We start from the raw sequence: 15,550 nt of genomic DNA, 5'->3' as shown, positions 1-15,550 counted from the left end.
GCAGTCCCGTGTGCGTCGTGTGGGCCCCACCGCTGCAGGCATGGCCCCCAGGGATGGCCAGGCTTTGGCCTTGGGGGCTGTATGAGAGCAGGAGAGAGACGGAAAAGCCGAGGTGGTGGGGAGTAATTAGGAAGGAACACATGGTTCTTTTGAATGAAGGGCATCGTCGTTTTCTGTACGTTCATGGGGCTGGACATGCCTCATCCCTGCCTTCCCCCCAGCGCACCCACTGCATCTTAGGTGCACGGCCACTCCCACCCCAGAGTGAGCGGGCCTCCCTGGGTCAGGATGCGCTGCTCAGGCTTTGGCATCTCCTCCTCCTCGCCAGCTCTTGTTGCCCCAATTAGCCAGGGGTGCTAAGCTGCCCTCCAGAAGGGCTGGCGCCCCGCCCGCCGCCCGGCCTTCAGCTTGGCCGCAGCCCACTTGCGTGGGCGCCGGTCGTTGGGGGGGTGAGCTCGCTGATGAGCGCACTCTCCTGGCTGCCTCCGGGTCCTGTGGGAGAAGCAGACGGCCGCTCTTCAGAGAGGCTGCCTGAGAATTGGGGGCTTTTACTCGAGAGGCCTGTTTAAGTGCCAGTCTACCCAGTCCCCAGGAGGGCAGATTGGCGTTACGAGAGTCCCATGTGCTATGGTCTCGGCTCCTGAAGCCTCGAGCTGGACCAGCCCTGGCTCCAGCAGAGGGTGAGATGCTCCCCAACCCGCCCCACCTGGAAGAAGAGCCCTCATCTCTATCCGTAGCGGCTTTCCCATTGAGGCTGGAATTCCGCGCCCTCGTCTGTGCCTCAGTGACTGACCCAGTCTCACCTCCTCTCCGCCAGCAGCTCAGGGCGAGGATACCTGCTCTTTCCCAGTGCCAGGGCTGAGTCCCCAAAGCCTCCCCTGGACGTCCCCTCTGTAGCAGTCAGAGAGACACCCAGCCCCCTCGTTAGCACAGGTTTTCCTCCCACTCCTGGTTTATTCTCTCACTCCCCCTGGAACCTCACCTCAGACGCCGCAGACACCTCCTTCCCCGTCCTCCTCTGCCCGGAAGCTGTGGTGTCAGCTCTGATTTCCTCCCAGTACCCGCCGGCCGGCATCCCCCAGAGGACATTCAGAATCCTCCTCACCCGCAGTCTGCACGTTTGTTTTCAGCTGCAGAATGGGATTCCCCCATTCAAATGCAGCCTTGCACAGAACAGCCTTGCATAATTTGATTTCTGAAATTATGGAATGGGAGCAGCTCGGAAAAGGGTCTAGATACAAATTCTCTATGACTGTGGGGTCAGTGACGCTATTTCTCATCCAGATCTGGTCACAGGAGGTTGGTGGTCTTGGTCTTTGGCCCCCAACCCCTTCCCTCCCCTCTCCAGCCTTGCTCTGCCTGTCATGCGGGTCACACGTCTGATCCCGGTTCCCAAAGGCAGGAAATGAGACCCTTCCTACCATCCTCAGGCAGGCCTGCAGAGCTGGCGCCCTTCCTGGGGTCTGAGCCGCCCCTGCCCAGGCACGTCCCAAGTCCACACGGGTTGTGAGTCCAGCTCATCCCCACTCAGCCACCTCTGTCCTCACGTCAGCTGCCATGCCTGGTAAGGCAAGGGCGACACGTAATGGCCACGGTGGCCTCTGTTTCAGGGTAAAATACGAAGCCCCTCAAGCAACAGATGGCCTGGCTGGAGCCCTGGATGCCCGGCAGCAGAGCACCGGAGCGGTAAGCAGAGGGGCCCTGCTGCCACCCTGGGGCCTGTCCAGAAGGAGGGCCAGGGGATGCTTGCCCAGCGGTGCCCACGGTGGTTGATAATAGGCAGCGTGAGAGGGCAGATGGGAGCTGAGTCAGTATTCGGCCTCACTGCCCCTCCAGAGACCTGTTATCTGCAGGAGTGTGGACAGAGGTGGACGGCAGAACAGACCCTAAGGCCACAGGGAGGCATCCAAGGGTGCCATTTTTGTTCCATTTAACTTCTGGACTCTGTGGAGTGACAGCCACATGCCCACACTGAGCAGGCTCTGTGGGCAACCCCTCCCCCTTGCAAGAGCTCCAAGTACAGTTCTCGCACCTTTGAATTTGTTTCTGGATGCCTTTAGGGAAGAGAGAATTTCTGTCCCAGTAAGTGGGCCGAGTAGCTCCTTGGGAGGTGGTTAGAAAGTGCAGGACCTGGGAGCTGGAGATGCAGGGGCAGTGAGCAGCGTGGCAGAGGAGAGGGTTGGTGACAGCATAGGACTTCAGAGGCCGAGGTGGGACTGGGTGCTCGGAGCCCGAGGGGCAACTGGGAGGACTGGGTTTATGCCACGTGAGGTGGGAGCCCTGAGCAGTCCTGAGCAGAGGGGAACGTTTATCTGGCTTCCGTTTTAGAAGGACCCAGCCTGGAAGCTGGGAGAGCGGTCAGGAGGCCGTGGAAGCTGCCTAGTCTTTTGGAGTCGGGCGCGGGGCAGGGGGTGCAGGAGGGATCCCCAGCGACTCCCCAGAGGCGTCCCCAGCATCCCAGGAGTCATTGCCAAGTCAGACAGGGCAAGACCTGGAACACTGTGGAGGTGGGACCAGCGAGGACTCAGATGCCTCCTGTGTGCGTTGTGGACCTGCTGCCACGCAGAGCGCGTTCACGCCCCAGTCTCAGAGCCTCCCACCATTTTTCTTTGTAAGCAGTCATTTGTTGAGCCTGTGCCCTGTGCTAAGCACCCTGCGTCCCCAGCTTACCGAGTGAATCATCACACAAACCCTTAAGGTATCCCCTTTTACAGATGAGGGGTTAATTACAGAGGGGGGTTAAGTGAGACCACAGATGTCACGTCCTTAGCACAGTGCCTGGCACGCAGTGAAGCTTTTAACCTTTACATCACTGCAGTGTGGTTATTCCCACTCAGGAGGACACCACGGCTTAGAATTGAGGTCATTTGCCCATGATCTCACAGCTGTTGGTCTGTCCAACTTGGAAGCCAGTGCTGGTAACGAGAACCCCAGATGGCCTGCGGAGCTCTAAAGAGCAGAGGTGCTCCCCTGCTGCTCACCCTTCCTTTCCCAGGGGCCATCATTCTGGCTCCAGGACTCCATATGAATCAGGACACTCGGGAAGCCCTTCCCTCCCACGCCACCTGACCTCCCATGGGCGGAGGCTGACCGAACAGCCCAGCTGTGCTGACCGCTGCAGCCCAGGACGGGTGTCACTTGCCCAGGGGCACACAGCACCTCAAGGGCATGAGGAGCACTAGATGCAGGTCTCCTGACTGCTGCCCCACCCGGCAGGTGCTGCCCCACCCGGCAGGTGGCCACGGGGCAGAAACACACACACACCACTGCCTGCAGAAAAGCAGACGCTGGTTAAGTTCTGCTCGTTCATCTCTGATGACTTGAGAGATTTAAGTGACTTCCACCAAATCAGGGTATGACTTCCTTAAAACCAGGTCATAAACATCTGCTCCGAGGTGCTTACGTCTGGCTTGGGGGTAAGGCTTTCTCCCTCTCGGTTGTCAGCACGTGATCCCAGGCAGCAATGTACAGAATGGAATCAAGTGCCAACTCTGTGGGCAGCCAGTGGCTGCCCCCCCGGGGTTAATGAGTCCTGGGAGGTGGGGATGCTGGATGGCATGTGACAGGCCCCGGGCTGGGTCTGTCCAGGCGGGAAAGGCAGTCACAGGGTGATGGGCTGGGAGCCAGGACCCTAGGCTTCCTCCATCGTTGGTCTGCTCTGGGGCCCTAGGGATCTCCTCTTTGCCCGTCAGTAAACAGGGGACCGGGTAGAGCAATGCTCCTAACCCTGGGTGCCCATCAGAATCCCCTGAGAACCAGTGGGGGGCTAATGGCTGCCTACTCCACCATCCCAGGATTGCTCAGCTCCCCACCCCCAGGGACCCTTGGGGTGAAAATTAGGGGAGAAGCTTTGCCCTGCCCGTCCAGGACTCCGGGGTGCCCACAGGGAGACGCCCTCTGCTGCTTCCTGTGCCCTTTTACCGCCCACCAGCCCAGCACAAGCGTGGGCGCGCGCGCACGCACACGCGCGCACAGAGGCTCCTGAGGCGGTAGCAGGCCCCTGCTGGAGGAGGCCCCCAGCGCGCCAGTGGCCCTGGCCCTGGCCTTCCCGCCACCCTCAGCGTGACCCTCTCTCACCCAGATGGGAGGCGGCGGTGAGAAGAGCCTCAGTGACTGGATGGTGAGACCAGGCACGGAGAGGAGGGGCCGGGCACACTCGCAGGGGGCCCACCCAGGTGGTACTGGCCGTCAGAACCAGAGGAGAGCAGGATGGGCAGCCGAGCGCCTGCCGGGGCCCACCCAGCACGGTCCCGCCCCCTCTGCTCTCGCTTCCACAGCCCCTCGGTGCTGCCTTGGAAGCAAGGCCCGGGCAGCCCCTGTGGCAGCCAGGAGGCGACCGGGGCTCTCCTGGGTTTGGGCCGAGTGCCTGCAGAGGGGGCTGAGGTGGGCAGCCCAGAGAATTCGCTGCCGCTGCTGCTGGGAAGTCAGCTCCCGCCTCTTCTCTGGGGGCTCCTGCTGCCCCCTGGGGCCCTCGGTGCTGAGGATGGAGCTTGGGGACTGACCTGGCTTTGGTTGAGAGAGACTCGCTCTCCCTCTGTTTCCCGAAGTAGCTAAGTGGTAACGGCATTTCCCGAGCACTTCCGCTGTGCCGGGCGCTGTGCTGAGCTCTTTCGCTCCCTCATCTCGTTTAATCCTCACAGCGATCTGGACCTGGACGGTAGGTCCTGTCATCCTCTCTAACCATGAGCGAAGTGAGGGTCAGAGGGGCTGAGTAACCTGCGCCGAGTCGCAGGGGTCCAGCCAGCCTCTGGTCTCTCTGATCCCAGAGTCTGCGCCCCTAACCTCCAGCTGGATTCTCCCGCTGTAGACGCATTTCGTGTGGGAAGCCCCCAGGCCCCAGCCCTGCCCCAGTCCGGCCCTCAGCCCCCGGCCTCTGTGCAGGAGCCTGTGTGGTGGAGCCACAGTGCCATGTCCCCGTGCATAGCCGCTGCCCCTCGGGATCCACCGGCCTGGCCTCGTCTGGTCGTCTCGGCCCCTCCCTCTGTCCCAGCCCACCTCTGCCCCCTTCCATCACGAACGCTGAGTCTGCGGAGGTGTAGGGGGACAGCCTGCAGTCGTGCCCCCTGCCCCAGCCTTGCTGGCTGGCCGCTCCCTGGGCTGTGAATATTCTTGTGTCAGATGCCCCTGAACACCCGTGCTTGGTCCCGGCCCTGGGCCTGCGCACCAAGCCCGCACCCTTGGCCTGTGGGAGCCGGGGGTCCATTCTCTCCTCGTGGCCCTGCTCCCTGCTCCAGCTGTCAGGAGCCCTTCCCCATCCGCTGCTCAGCCTGCTGGCCCCGCCTCCCCCTTGCCCACAGCCTGGCACAGCGGGCAGAACTCGGGGTCCCAGGCAGCTGGGCAGGAGCCATCCTGGAGGGACTGCCGGGGACGGGGGTGCAGGGCAGGTCCGACGGGCCCCATCGCATGAGTGAGGAGGCTCAGGGGTGGGCAACTGCCCCAGGCCGCAGCCGGTGGACCCCAGACCGGCGAGGTGCACTGCCCTCCTGCCTCACCCCCTGCACTTCCCCCCAGATCCCCGTCACCCAGGCCTGCCTCATGGAGGACATCGAGCAGTGGCTGTCCACGGACGTGGTAAGTCCGGCCCCCTCCTCGCCCACCTGACCCGGGGCTCCCGTTGTCTCAGGAGGAGGGGGCGGGGGGCGGGGTCAGGATGAGCGGCTGGTGAGGAGAGAGCGCTGGCGGGGTTAGTGTCCCCTCCCCTGCCGCTCCCGCCGGTTCTTCCCTTTAGAGGAGGGCCCGGCCCCGCACCCCTCGCAGCCTCTGGGGCCTCCCCTTCCCCGAGCCTGCTGCCGATCGAGGTCCCACTGTGGGCAGGACAGGTGGGCCGAGGGCAGCCGGGATCATGGGAGCACTGAGCTCGGCAGCCCCTCGTGCAGGTCGGGAGGCTGATAGACAGCTGCGAGGGGTGCCACGCCCGCAGTGGGGGGCAGCAGTCTCTAGAGCCCCGCTGCCCCCTGTGAGCGGCAGGGGCAGTCAGCCCTGGCCCCCCTCCGGGCTCCTTCCCCAGCATCTGCCACCCCACCCCCCATTCTTGACGCCAAGGACCAAGTGCCTGGGCACTTCCAGGCCCAGAGGCCGCCTTCTGCAAGTGGCCAAGACCATGTTTCTGCCCAAGGTCAGGAGAAGGTCCATCCGTTTCATCTGGTGGGTGAAGGCTTATCCGCTCCCCAGCCCCTAGCGTGAGCATGCGTGGCCTCAGGCTTGGGTGTCAGCCTTTCCACCATGGGGCGAGTCTGCCCATCCCTCTAGACACTGGAAGGAAGGAACTAGCGATTGTCAGGGGCCCACCGGGCACCCTACCCTGCGCCTGGCCCTCTGCGAGTAGTCGTCTGTTACAGCTTCCCGACAACCCTGTGAGTGTCACCAAGCAGAAAACCAAGGCTCAGAGAAGTCCAGTGGCTCGGGCCAAGGCCTGTGGCTCAGGAAGGGGTGGAGCCGAGGTCTGGACCCCTCTGGGTCAGCAGCCTGAGCCCCAGCCCGCTCCGCAGTGCCCGCAGCTAACCTCACCTTCTGCTTTCTCAGGGGAACGATGCGGAGGAGCCCAAGGGCGTCACCAGTGAAGGTAGTAGACCTTGGCCCTGCCCACCCCTCCCCGGCTCCAGCCTCCGAGCCCATCTGCAGCCGCCCTCTCGTCCCTCCAGAATTTGACAAGTTCCTGGAAGAACGAGCCAAAGTGGCCGACCGTTTGCCCAGCCTCTCCAGCCCCTCAGCCGAGGGGCCCCCGGGTCCCCCGCCTGGCAGTGCCCCTCGAAAGAAGACCCAGGAGAAAGATGACGACATGCTGTTTGCCTTATGAGTGTGGGGTCTGGCACCCTGCAGCCCGAGCCCCCGCTGCTCCCACACCCTGCGGCGGGGACCTGTCTCTCCTTCAGTGTTAAGGCTGCTTTGGGGGTGGCTTGTTACGTATGCCCTTCTCTCCCCCTTGAGGTTGGGGCCGTGCTGCCTGGGGGTGTGGGGGGCAGCCGGATGAATTGGGGGAACAGGTCAGTTGCACTTCGGGACCCTGGACACCCCTGCCTCCCCTCCCGCCCCAACTGACCACTACGACTTTGCTGAGAACCCGGAGGCCCCGGAACAGACAAGGCCGGCTGCTTGGTTGCCCCAGCGTGAGTCCCCTTGCCCCTCCCTGGACCCATGCCCAGAGGAGCCCTCTTCCGAGCCCACACTGACAGTCGGGGCCTGGCCGTGGGCCGGAGACAACAGAAGTTTCTGTCGCAGCCTCAGGTCCATTCCCCAGGCCCTGCCTTGGAGCCCTAAAGCTTTGGCCAGCTGTTGAGGGCAGGGCGTGTGGCCCTCTGCTGAGCGCACACTGTCCAGATATGAAGCTGCACATGGTTGGGGGAGACCTCACCAGGCCCGGGCCGCCAGGGGAGGCTTCCAGGGATGCCTGGGGCACCTGTGGCCCCCACGACCTCCACTTCCTTGCCCTCCGTCCTTCCTCTGTTCCTCCCACGCAGGGCTCCACCAGGCACTGGGCCCCCGCACCTGTCGGTTGATCCTCTTGTACTGGGAGAGGTGCCTTTTGTACCCCCAATTAAAGGTAGAAAAGCATCCTGCTAGCAGTGTTCAGTCTCCAGGAGGAGGTGACTTCTTGGCCTCACCAGAGGCAGGGACTCCTTTGGGCTGGGCTGGGGGCCGCCCATGAGATGGGCATCTGCAGACGAGGCAGGTACAGCAGCAGGACTGGGCACCCAGCCGCAGCTCACACCAGCACAGGCTGCAGCCACGAGTTGCCTGCCAAGCGGCCCCGTTGCTCTCCCAAGTGACGTGCCTGCATCCTCAGCACCTCACACTGCCGTCCCCGCTGAGGCCAGCCCCTGCCCAGCAGCAGCAGCAGTGTGATCACAGAGACGGAGCAGGTGTGGGCACAGTGGGGCAGTGAGCCTGCAGGGAGGACACGGCCATCCCGTCTGAGGCCTAGGTGCCAGGCGCTGTACCAGGCTGTACGTGGGCTCGTGGAATCGTCTTGACAACCCTGGGCGGAGCAGAGTTGCATCTTGTTTTACAGACTCAGTGGGTCATGTGAGCCGCCCCAGGTACAGCTGTTTATCAGGTGCCGGGCACTTCCTCACGCATCAGTGCATCGTCCCCATTTTTCAGATGACAACACTGAGGCTCAGTGTGAATGCCTGGGCACACAGCTCTGGCGCGGGTGTCAGTTCTTATCTCCGTGGCAGTTCAGGTGCCCCAGGTCTCGGGGTACCACCTTTTCTGGTCTGGGATCTTCACACCAGGCTCCCCGGGAGTCACTGCTTGAGGCACATTGGTGCCCCCTGGCCCAGCACTCGGTGGTGGGAGGGAAGGGGGCTGAAACAGTTGGTCTGCCTGAAAGGTCAGCCCATGAAGGAGAGCAGAAGTCTCAATGCCTGGGTCCAGGGGGCCTAGGCAGCTGGAGTGGGGCTCACCCGGGTCTCTGAGCAGCCCCCAGCTCCCATCAGCAGCGGGCGGGCTGAACGTGCGTTCTGAGGCGTGGCCTGGAGCCGGGCACACAGGAGACCAGGCTCAGCCAGCCCTCCAGGTGGAGCTGGGGCAAGGGAAGCAGCTGGGAGGCGGGTACAACGGGACGGCAGGCTTGTCCATCCCCTAAGCACGGAGGAGGGGCCTTATCGTCTAGGCCGAGATTCAGAGCTTTGCAGAGGAGCCAGCCTGGAGGAAGGCGGCTGAATGTGACATCTGACCCATTTCCCCAACCTAAACCACCTTTTTTTCCTCTCCTCGCCACCCCTGCCCAAGGGGAGCAGCCATATCACTGTCCCCTGGGTAGCCAGCCATCGGCCTGGTCGGGCAGCTTTTCAGGAGATGGAGGCGCCCTGGGCCCTCACCCGTCAGTCATACCAAGCTCAGCTGGTCCAAACTCAAGGTTACCGCCTACATCCTGCGTAAATTAGCTGTGTTCGCCCAGGTAACCGGAAGGCTGTGGTTTTAACGAGGTATTAAGCATCTCCTGGACATGGTCCAGCTTTGCCTAGTTACTCGGCGGTGACGCCTGTGCCGAGGTGGTGGAGCCTTGCCAGCCCTGCCCAGGCTGCTGGGACTCAAAATTGGGAAGAAGCCCAACTTGGTGTACCGTGCTGTCACACGGCCACCAGCACCCCCGCCGTCTTCTGCTTTAGGTCACGCAGAGGTGGCCGGGTGCTGGGGACCGCGGCGCGACTCCCCAGGCTGCTTTATCTTGCTGGCCCGGCCACCTCCTCCCGTCAGCACTCATGACAGCAGGTCGCTTCCAGAGGCCCCTTCCCTGGCCGCTTCTGGCCGACGGCCAGCCACCACACACCGGACCACCAGCGTCTGGAGCCGGTAGCCGAAGTCTGTGCTTGACTCCACATAGCCTGTGAAGGTCCCTAAAGCGCCTGGGTTTGGTGACCATCTTTTTCACAGTGTGCACCTGTATCATGAGGCTGGCAGCACCTGGCGGTCAGACGAGAGGACTGGGGGGATACTCGGTGGGTTACCCACCCCCGCTGCTGGCTAGGCTGGACGGCTGCCACTCGTGCTCACACACGCGCGGTGGGGCGCGCTGTGCCGCTGAGCTCAGACAGGTGTCCCACCTGCTCGCACGGCCATTCCAGCCATCTGTCCTGGGGCCTGACCTGAACCCCTGGGAGACTGGGGGCCTCTCCCCTTTCCCTGCAGCCTCCCAGCTCTCCAAGGTCCTCCCCTGCATCCCCACCACATGCCTGCTGTGGGCCCTACCTGGCCTGGGCCTTTCCATGCCTCACAACGGTCCCGCGGGGTTGATGGTTTTGACCACTGCTTACAAGTGGGAAACTGAGGCCGGGGGACGCCAGGACCAGTCACACACTAAGTAAGAGAAGAGCGGGACCTGTTCCTCTCGGCACCGTTGCCTCTCCCCTCTGCTTGCCCCTCCTCCATGTGAGCGACTGCGAGCCAGGGAACCCTCGGTGGCTCCCGGGGCTCATGGCCTGTGAATGGCTAAAGATGCCAAGTGACCTGTTCTTTCCTGCGTGTGGGTAGGAGCGCCGGCTGCACACCAGGCATGGTTCTAGGTGCTGAGAATACAGAGGTGAATGGGCCCGGTGGGTCACGTGGAGGGAAGGGGGCAACATAGACAGGTGTAAGTTCCAAACGTGCCACCTGCTCTGAAATGAAGGAAAGGGAGACTAATGCCAAGTGACGGGGGCTAGGAGGCCAGGGAGGGTCTCTGACCAGGACCCAAGGCTAGTGAGGCGGGGCCTGCCCGAAGAGCCCGGCCGTGAAGGTGTCCAGGCTTCCCCAGAGGGCACAGCTCTGTGCGGCCCCACCTTGAGGGACCCTCCAGAGAGAAGGCGTCCGGGGCTGGGCTGGGCTGGGCTGGGCGAGGGAGCCCCGGCAGGAGGCACCGGTGCTGGCCAGGCTGGGTTTCCTGGCACCAGGCAGTGTCTGAGGCCACAGGTCCTGGGCCAATCACAGCAGCGGAAAGTCATGTGGCCCCACGTAAAAGAGGACCAGCTGGGCTTCCGTGGTGGCGCAGTGGTTGAGAATCTGCCTGCCAATGCAGGGGACAAGGGTTCGAGCCCTGGTCTGGGAAGATCCCACATGCCGCGGAGCAACTAGGCCCGTGAGCCACAATTACTGAGCCTGCGCGTCTGGAGCCTATTCTCTGCAACAAGAGAGGCCGCGATAGTGAGAGGCCTGCGCACCGCGATGAAGAGTGGCCCCCGCTTGCCGCAACTAGAGAAAGCCCTCGCACAGAAACGAAGACCCAACACAGCCATAAATAAATAAATAAATAAATTTTTTAAAAAAAACTAAAGAGGACCAGATGCAGGCGGGAGCCTTGGGCTGCGGCCCCTGCATCAGGATTGACCAGGTGCCAGTGGCTCCTGCAGGGCCCTCTGCCTTGGAAATGGCACCTGGCCAGGGGTGTAGGGAGGTTTAGTGGAGGCAGGCAGGTGGGTAGGGAGGGGCCACCTGGGAGGCAGTCCCTGGAGCCTGGAGGAAGTGCTGACCAGACCTGCCTAGAAGCCCCTTAGCAGGGTCTCCACCCCCTTTGCACCCTCCTGGCTTCCCTGACACCCCCCAGACCCAACCCTGGGCCTGGACGCTGACCCCACCCCCCAATCCCAGTGTCAACATCCAGCCTCTCCAGTTGTCATACAACAGCAAATCATGATACTACCCTTCTGAGCTGTGTGACCTTAGGCAAATTACTTAACCTCTCTGTGCCTCAACTTTCTCACTTGTAAATAGGCTAATAGCAGTTGCTCCTTCATAGGGCTGTTATGAGGGTTAACTGAGAGGACCAGTACCACAACATCTGTCAAGGAAATGTTCCAAACATGTTGTCATGGATGGTACCCCCTCCATCCAGAACGGCCTCTGCATCTGACACCCAGCCAGGGGCACTGCCCCGCCAACTCCTGGGTAATTTCAGAGACCCCAGCTCAGCCTCCGGTATTGCTCTCCCAGCTCTCAAGGGTGCTCGCTGCCTCCCAGACAGCAGTTCCAACAACAGGGCCCTTGTGCCCCTCTCTTGGGTCTAAGCTGCTGCCCCTGAGTGGGGCCGTAGTGTTTTGATCCCAGCAAAGAGAGAGAGGCGGGATCTGCCTGCTGGTCCTGGATCGGGCTCTGCTGACGCATAGTGGGGAGCTTTGGGAAGCCCCCCCAACCCCTTCTCCAGGGGTGACCCTGGCTCAGGACAGTGTCGCAGAGCGACCACGAGATGGCAGCAGCGCTGCATGTAGCAGGGCCAGTGGGGCCAGCACCACCGAGTTGACAAGCCGGGAGGGCCAGCAAAAGGGAGCTCTGAGTGCCTCCTGCGAAGCCCGGGGTGCACTCGTTCCTGTGGGCCTGCTCAGCGGACGCCGAGTTCAGATCCCTGTGTATGTCTAGTTCTACCTGTATAGGCATAAAAGCACAAGTTTACACCAACAACTCCAATCACAACCCAAAATCACAGATTCCTTCTAGTTTTCCCCGTTCCCTATGACCCCCTTCGATAACAGTGAGAAGCCTGGTTCCTGCTGCCCTTTGTATACAGACTTACTTGCTCAGTCCCATCAGTAGCCAGTCTCCCACTGCCCCCGCTGCCCCAGCCCTGTAGGTGTCCTCACCTTGTTTGGGTCCTGACATCCCTGGATGGACCACCAGAGCCCCTGCTCAGACTTTTCCTCACCCAGTGCAGGCTCCAACACCCCACTCGGGGCCACTGCAGCCCAGCCCCGCCTCAAGGCAGCTGCCTGCCTTGCCTGGTCCCATCTAATGGCTTTAAACCAATTATTCAGGACAGGAGTGAAAGAGGAAGAGGAGATTTCACTTTAAGAAGAATGATGAGACTCCAAAGTGATGTCTGAGTCCCGCTGTCTCCTCAAACCATCCAAATGTTTGTGCAAACCTAGTATTGACACCTCCAAACTACCCTTGCCTACCTCTTGCATCAGAAAACACCACAAAAGTCCTTGGCCAGTGTATTAGTGTGCTAGGGCTGCCATAGCAGAGTTCCACAGACTGAGGGCTTAAACAACAGAAGTGTATTATCTCGTAATTCTGGGGCATGGGGGTTACGGTGCCAGCAGGCTGTTTGTCCCGAGACCTCTCTCCTTGGTTTGCAGATGGCCATTTTCTCCCTGTGTCTTCACATGGTCTTCCCTCTGTGTGTTTCTGTGTCCTAATCTCCTCTTCTTACACAGTCATACTGGATTAGGGCCCATCCTAGTGACCTCACTTTACCTTAATTACCTCTTTAAAGACCCTATCTCCAAATACAGTCCCATGCAGAGGTCTTAGGGGTTAGGACTTCAACAGCTGAAGTTGAGGGAGACACAATTCAGTCCACAGTTGGTCAGATATACAAAGTCCTGGCCCCTCTGGCCATCCTCCCAGGGCATAACCACTCTGCTCTGGACCCCATCCTAGAACAGCATCACCCCTGACCCACGCTGGCTCTGCAGAGGAGTGACCACATGTAACACCCACCTCCACACCCCTGTTAGGGATTTGAGGGTGGTTTGATCCATCCTTGGGCCAACCTGGCCTTGGGAGCCCAGGAAGGGCCAGCCACTGGGGCCAGGAGCAGAGCAGAAAAGGAAGGAGGTGGAGGCAAGGAGGCCACAGGCACCCAGAGCCTGGGCTAGGGGCTGTCCTGGTCCCCACTGCCACCTACTGTGTTTTAGAGCAGATCCAAGGCAGTGAGCTGGCAGGGTTCTCTTCTGCCCGCCCTGGGCAGCAGGACCAGGCTAGGGGAGCAGCCTCACATGACCCCATCTTCTCCCTTTGCCTCTGGCTCAGGACTCTTGTGGCCTCTCCCTGCCCCTGCCCTAGGGCAGCCTGCACCCCTCTTCCCCCCCCCCACGGTCCAGGCTGGGCCACTGTGGTATCACAGACAGGGAAACAGTGGCCCAGGGAGGGGAGGGGCCTCCCTGCCCAGGAAGAGGCAGCCCTCAGCCCACCCTGAGAGCTCAGCGAGGCCAGGGCGGAGGCCTTATCTGTCCTGCAGAGGCTGTGTGGCCCCAAGCCCTGGCGGGGAGTCAGCAGACACAGCTTCTGGCCCACACCACCACTGATTTACAGTTTGACTTGAGACAAGCCCTTTCCTGCCTGGGCCTCAGTTTCCCCAACAAGTAACCAAGGAGATTGATTAAGTGATCCTGAGGCTTCCTCCCACTCTGCTCTTCCACTCCCTCAACCCCCAAATTCCACAATCCTCCCTCTGGGAAAAAAATGTGAGGCTACAAATCCTAGTAACAGAGGTGGCAACATGGGGTTCCAGGGTTCTTCTCCCGCTGCAGGAGCCACAGGAGTGGGAAAATGCCTGCTGGCCAGGTCAGCAGACATGGAAGGCCCTGGGCCACCTCCTTGCTAGCACACGGGTTGACCCCTGGGGAGCTGGCAACCTCAAGGGCAGAAGGGAAGTGAAACCCAAGCTGGGAATGTCCTTGCACTCCCCGCACAACCACCCTGGCCCCGCCCCCCCACCCCCCCCACCCCCCCACCCCCCCACCCCCCCACCCCCCCACCCCCCACCCCCCCACCCCCCCCACCCCCCCACCCCCCCCACCCCCGTCGCCAGCCCAGCCGGGATAGCACCTGAGAAGGAGAAGCAGATGGTCCAGGAAGAGGGCAAGGAGGACGCCTGTGTTCCTGCCCTTGGGCTGCACTGGGGTGGCAACCCGGAATTCCCATTTTATGGAGGAGACAAGTGAGGCTCAGAAAGGTCAGTTGCTCAAGGTCACACAGCTGGGAAGTGGACTGGCCTCACTGAGTCTGCTTTTTCTGGGAATAAAGAGCCCTAGTGGGGGTCAGATGAGGTACATTTTATTCTGATACTGGGGCTGTGCCTAGGGCTGCTTGGGGCTAGAAAATCCACCATGTGTGCGTGTCTGTGCATTGCGTGTGCACGCCCGCACAGCTAGATGTGTGTGTGGCCCTAATCCTGGTGGGCTGGACGTGCCCTTTAGTCTGCAGGAGCTTCCGGTCACCTGCAGGAAGGGGGCTGCCAGGGTGAAGCAGGGCAGGGTCCCTTCTCAGGCCTAGAGTGATGTAGAGACTTGGCCAAAGCCACACAGCAAATCTGTGGCAGAATCAGGACTAGAATCCAGGTCCCCCACGGAACCTGCCCAGCAGGGAGAGGGGAGAGGACAGTAGATGGGAGTCCCTCTGTGGAAACACCTCCTGGCCCCCTGTACGCACCCCTGGCTCCCCCAGAATGTTAAACCTCAGAGACCAACTGGTCCGCAGGTTATAAACCTTCTCTCACCAAGGACCTCCTTTATCACAGTTTCCCCAGGACCTGAATTTGCACGTTTTTCGTTGGTCTTGGTTTTTTGTCTACAAAACACTTTGCAATGCAATGAGGAGTGAATACTTTACCTTTTGTGCATCATAATCAGACTGCATCGCCTACCCAGGCAGTTTCTCATTCCAGCCAGAAGTGCCCCAGCAGCTCGTTCTTGGGAACTAACTGTACAGCCTGTTTGTCCAGCCCCACTGGGCCTGCCCACTGTTTGGGGCAGTCCCACCACCCAAAGGGGCAGGGGATGAGGACAGCTGCGCTCACCATCGGCCAGGGCACCTGCCAGGCTCCCACAGGCCTCGGCCTTTGCCTGCACCACACGTGGCCATTCTTTTTTTTTTTTTTTTTTTTTTTAATTTATTTTTGCCTACGTTGGGTCTTCGTTGCTGCGTGTGGGCTTTCTCTAGTTGTGGCGAGCGGGGGCTACTCTTCGTTGCAGTGCACAGGCTTCTCCTTGCGGTGACTTCTCTTGCTGCGGAGCACGGGCTCTAGGCATGCGGGCTTCAGTAGTTGTGGCACTCGGGCTCAGTAGTTGTGGCTCGCGGGCTCTAGAACGCAGGCTCAGTAGTTGTGGCGCACGGGCTTAGTTGCTCCGCAGCATGTGGGATCTTCCCGGCCCAGGGCTCGAACCCGTGTCCCCTGCATTGGCAGGCGGATTCTCAACCACTGCGCACGTGGCCATTCTTGACCCCTGGCTTCTGCACTGGTCTCTCCCGTGTGGACACAGTCTGCTCCCCGCTTCCCACCTCAACTCTGTGTTACTGAGTCCAAGCATATACTGCTCACCACACAACAGGCCAGTAAATCGAGAAGTGAGTT

General features: G+C 61.1%; 1 protein-coding gene across 2 annotated transcripts in view; it reads left to right on the top strand.

The window, feature by feature from the left end:
* The window catches only part of TOM1 (target of myb1 membrane trafficking protein), a 45,560-nt gene extending 38,663 nt beyond the window's left edge, over positions 1-6,897 (top strand). The window contains exons 12-15 of one of the 2 annotated variants that reach the window (XM_061204905.1): positions 1,611-1,686; positions 5,512-5,571; positions 6,523-6,562; positions 6,642-6,897. In XM_061204905.1, coding sequence (XP_061060888.1) covers positions 1,611-1,686; positions 5,512-5,571; positions 6,523-6,562; positions 6,642-6,796 — 331 coding nt within the window. In that variant the 3' untranslated portion in view covers positions 6,797-6,897. Of the gene's footprint in view, positions 1-1,610; positions 1,687-5,511; positions 5,572-6,522 lie in introns of both variants that reach the window. The other variant, XM_061204904.1, reaches the window with a different exon arrangement.
* Positions 6,898-15,550: the final 8,653 nt, after the last annotated feature.

Source organism: Eubalaena glacialis, chromosome 11 (genome assembly GCF_028564815.1).
Source record: "Eubalaena glacialis isolate mEubGla1 chromosome 11, mEubGla1.1.hap2.+ XY, whole genome shotgun sequence".
Taxonomy (NCBI): Eukaryota; Metazoa; Chordata; class Mammalia; order Artiodactyla; family Balaenidae; genus Eubalaena; species Eubalaena glacialis.
This window is presented reverse-complemented; position numbering and strand designations above follow the sequence as displayed.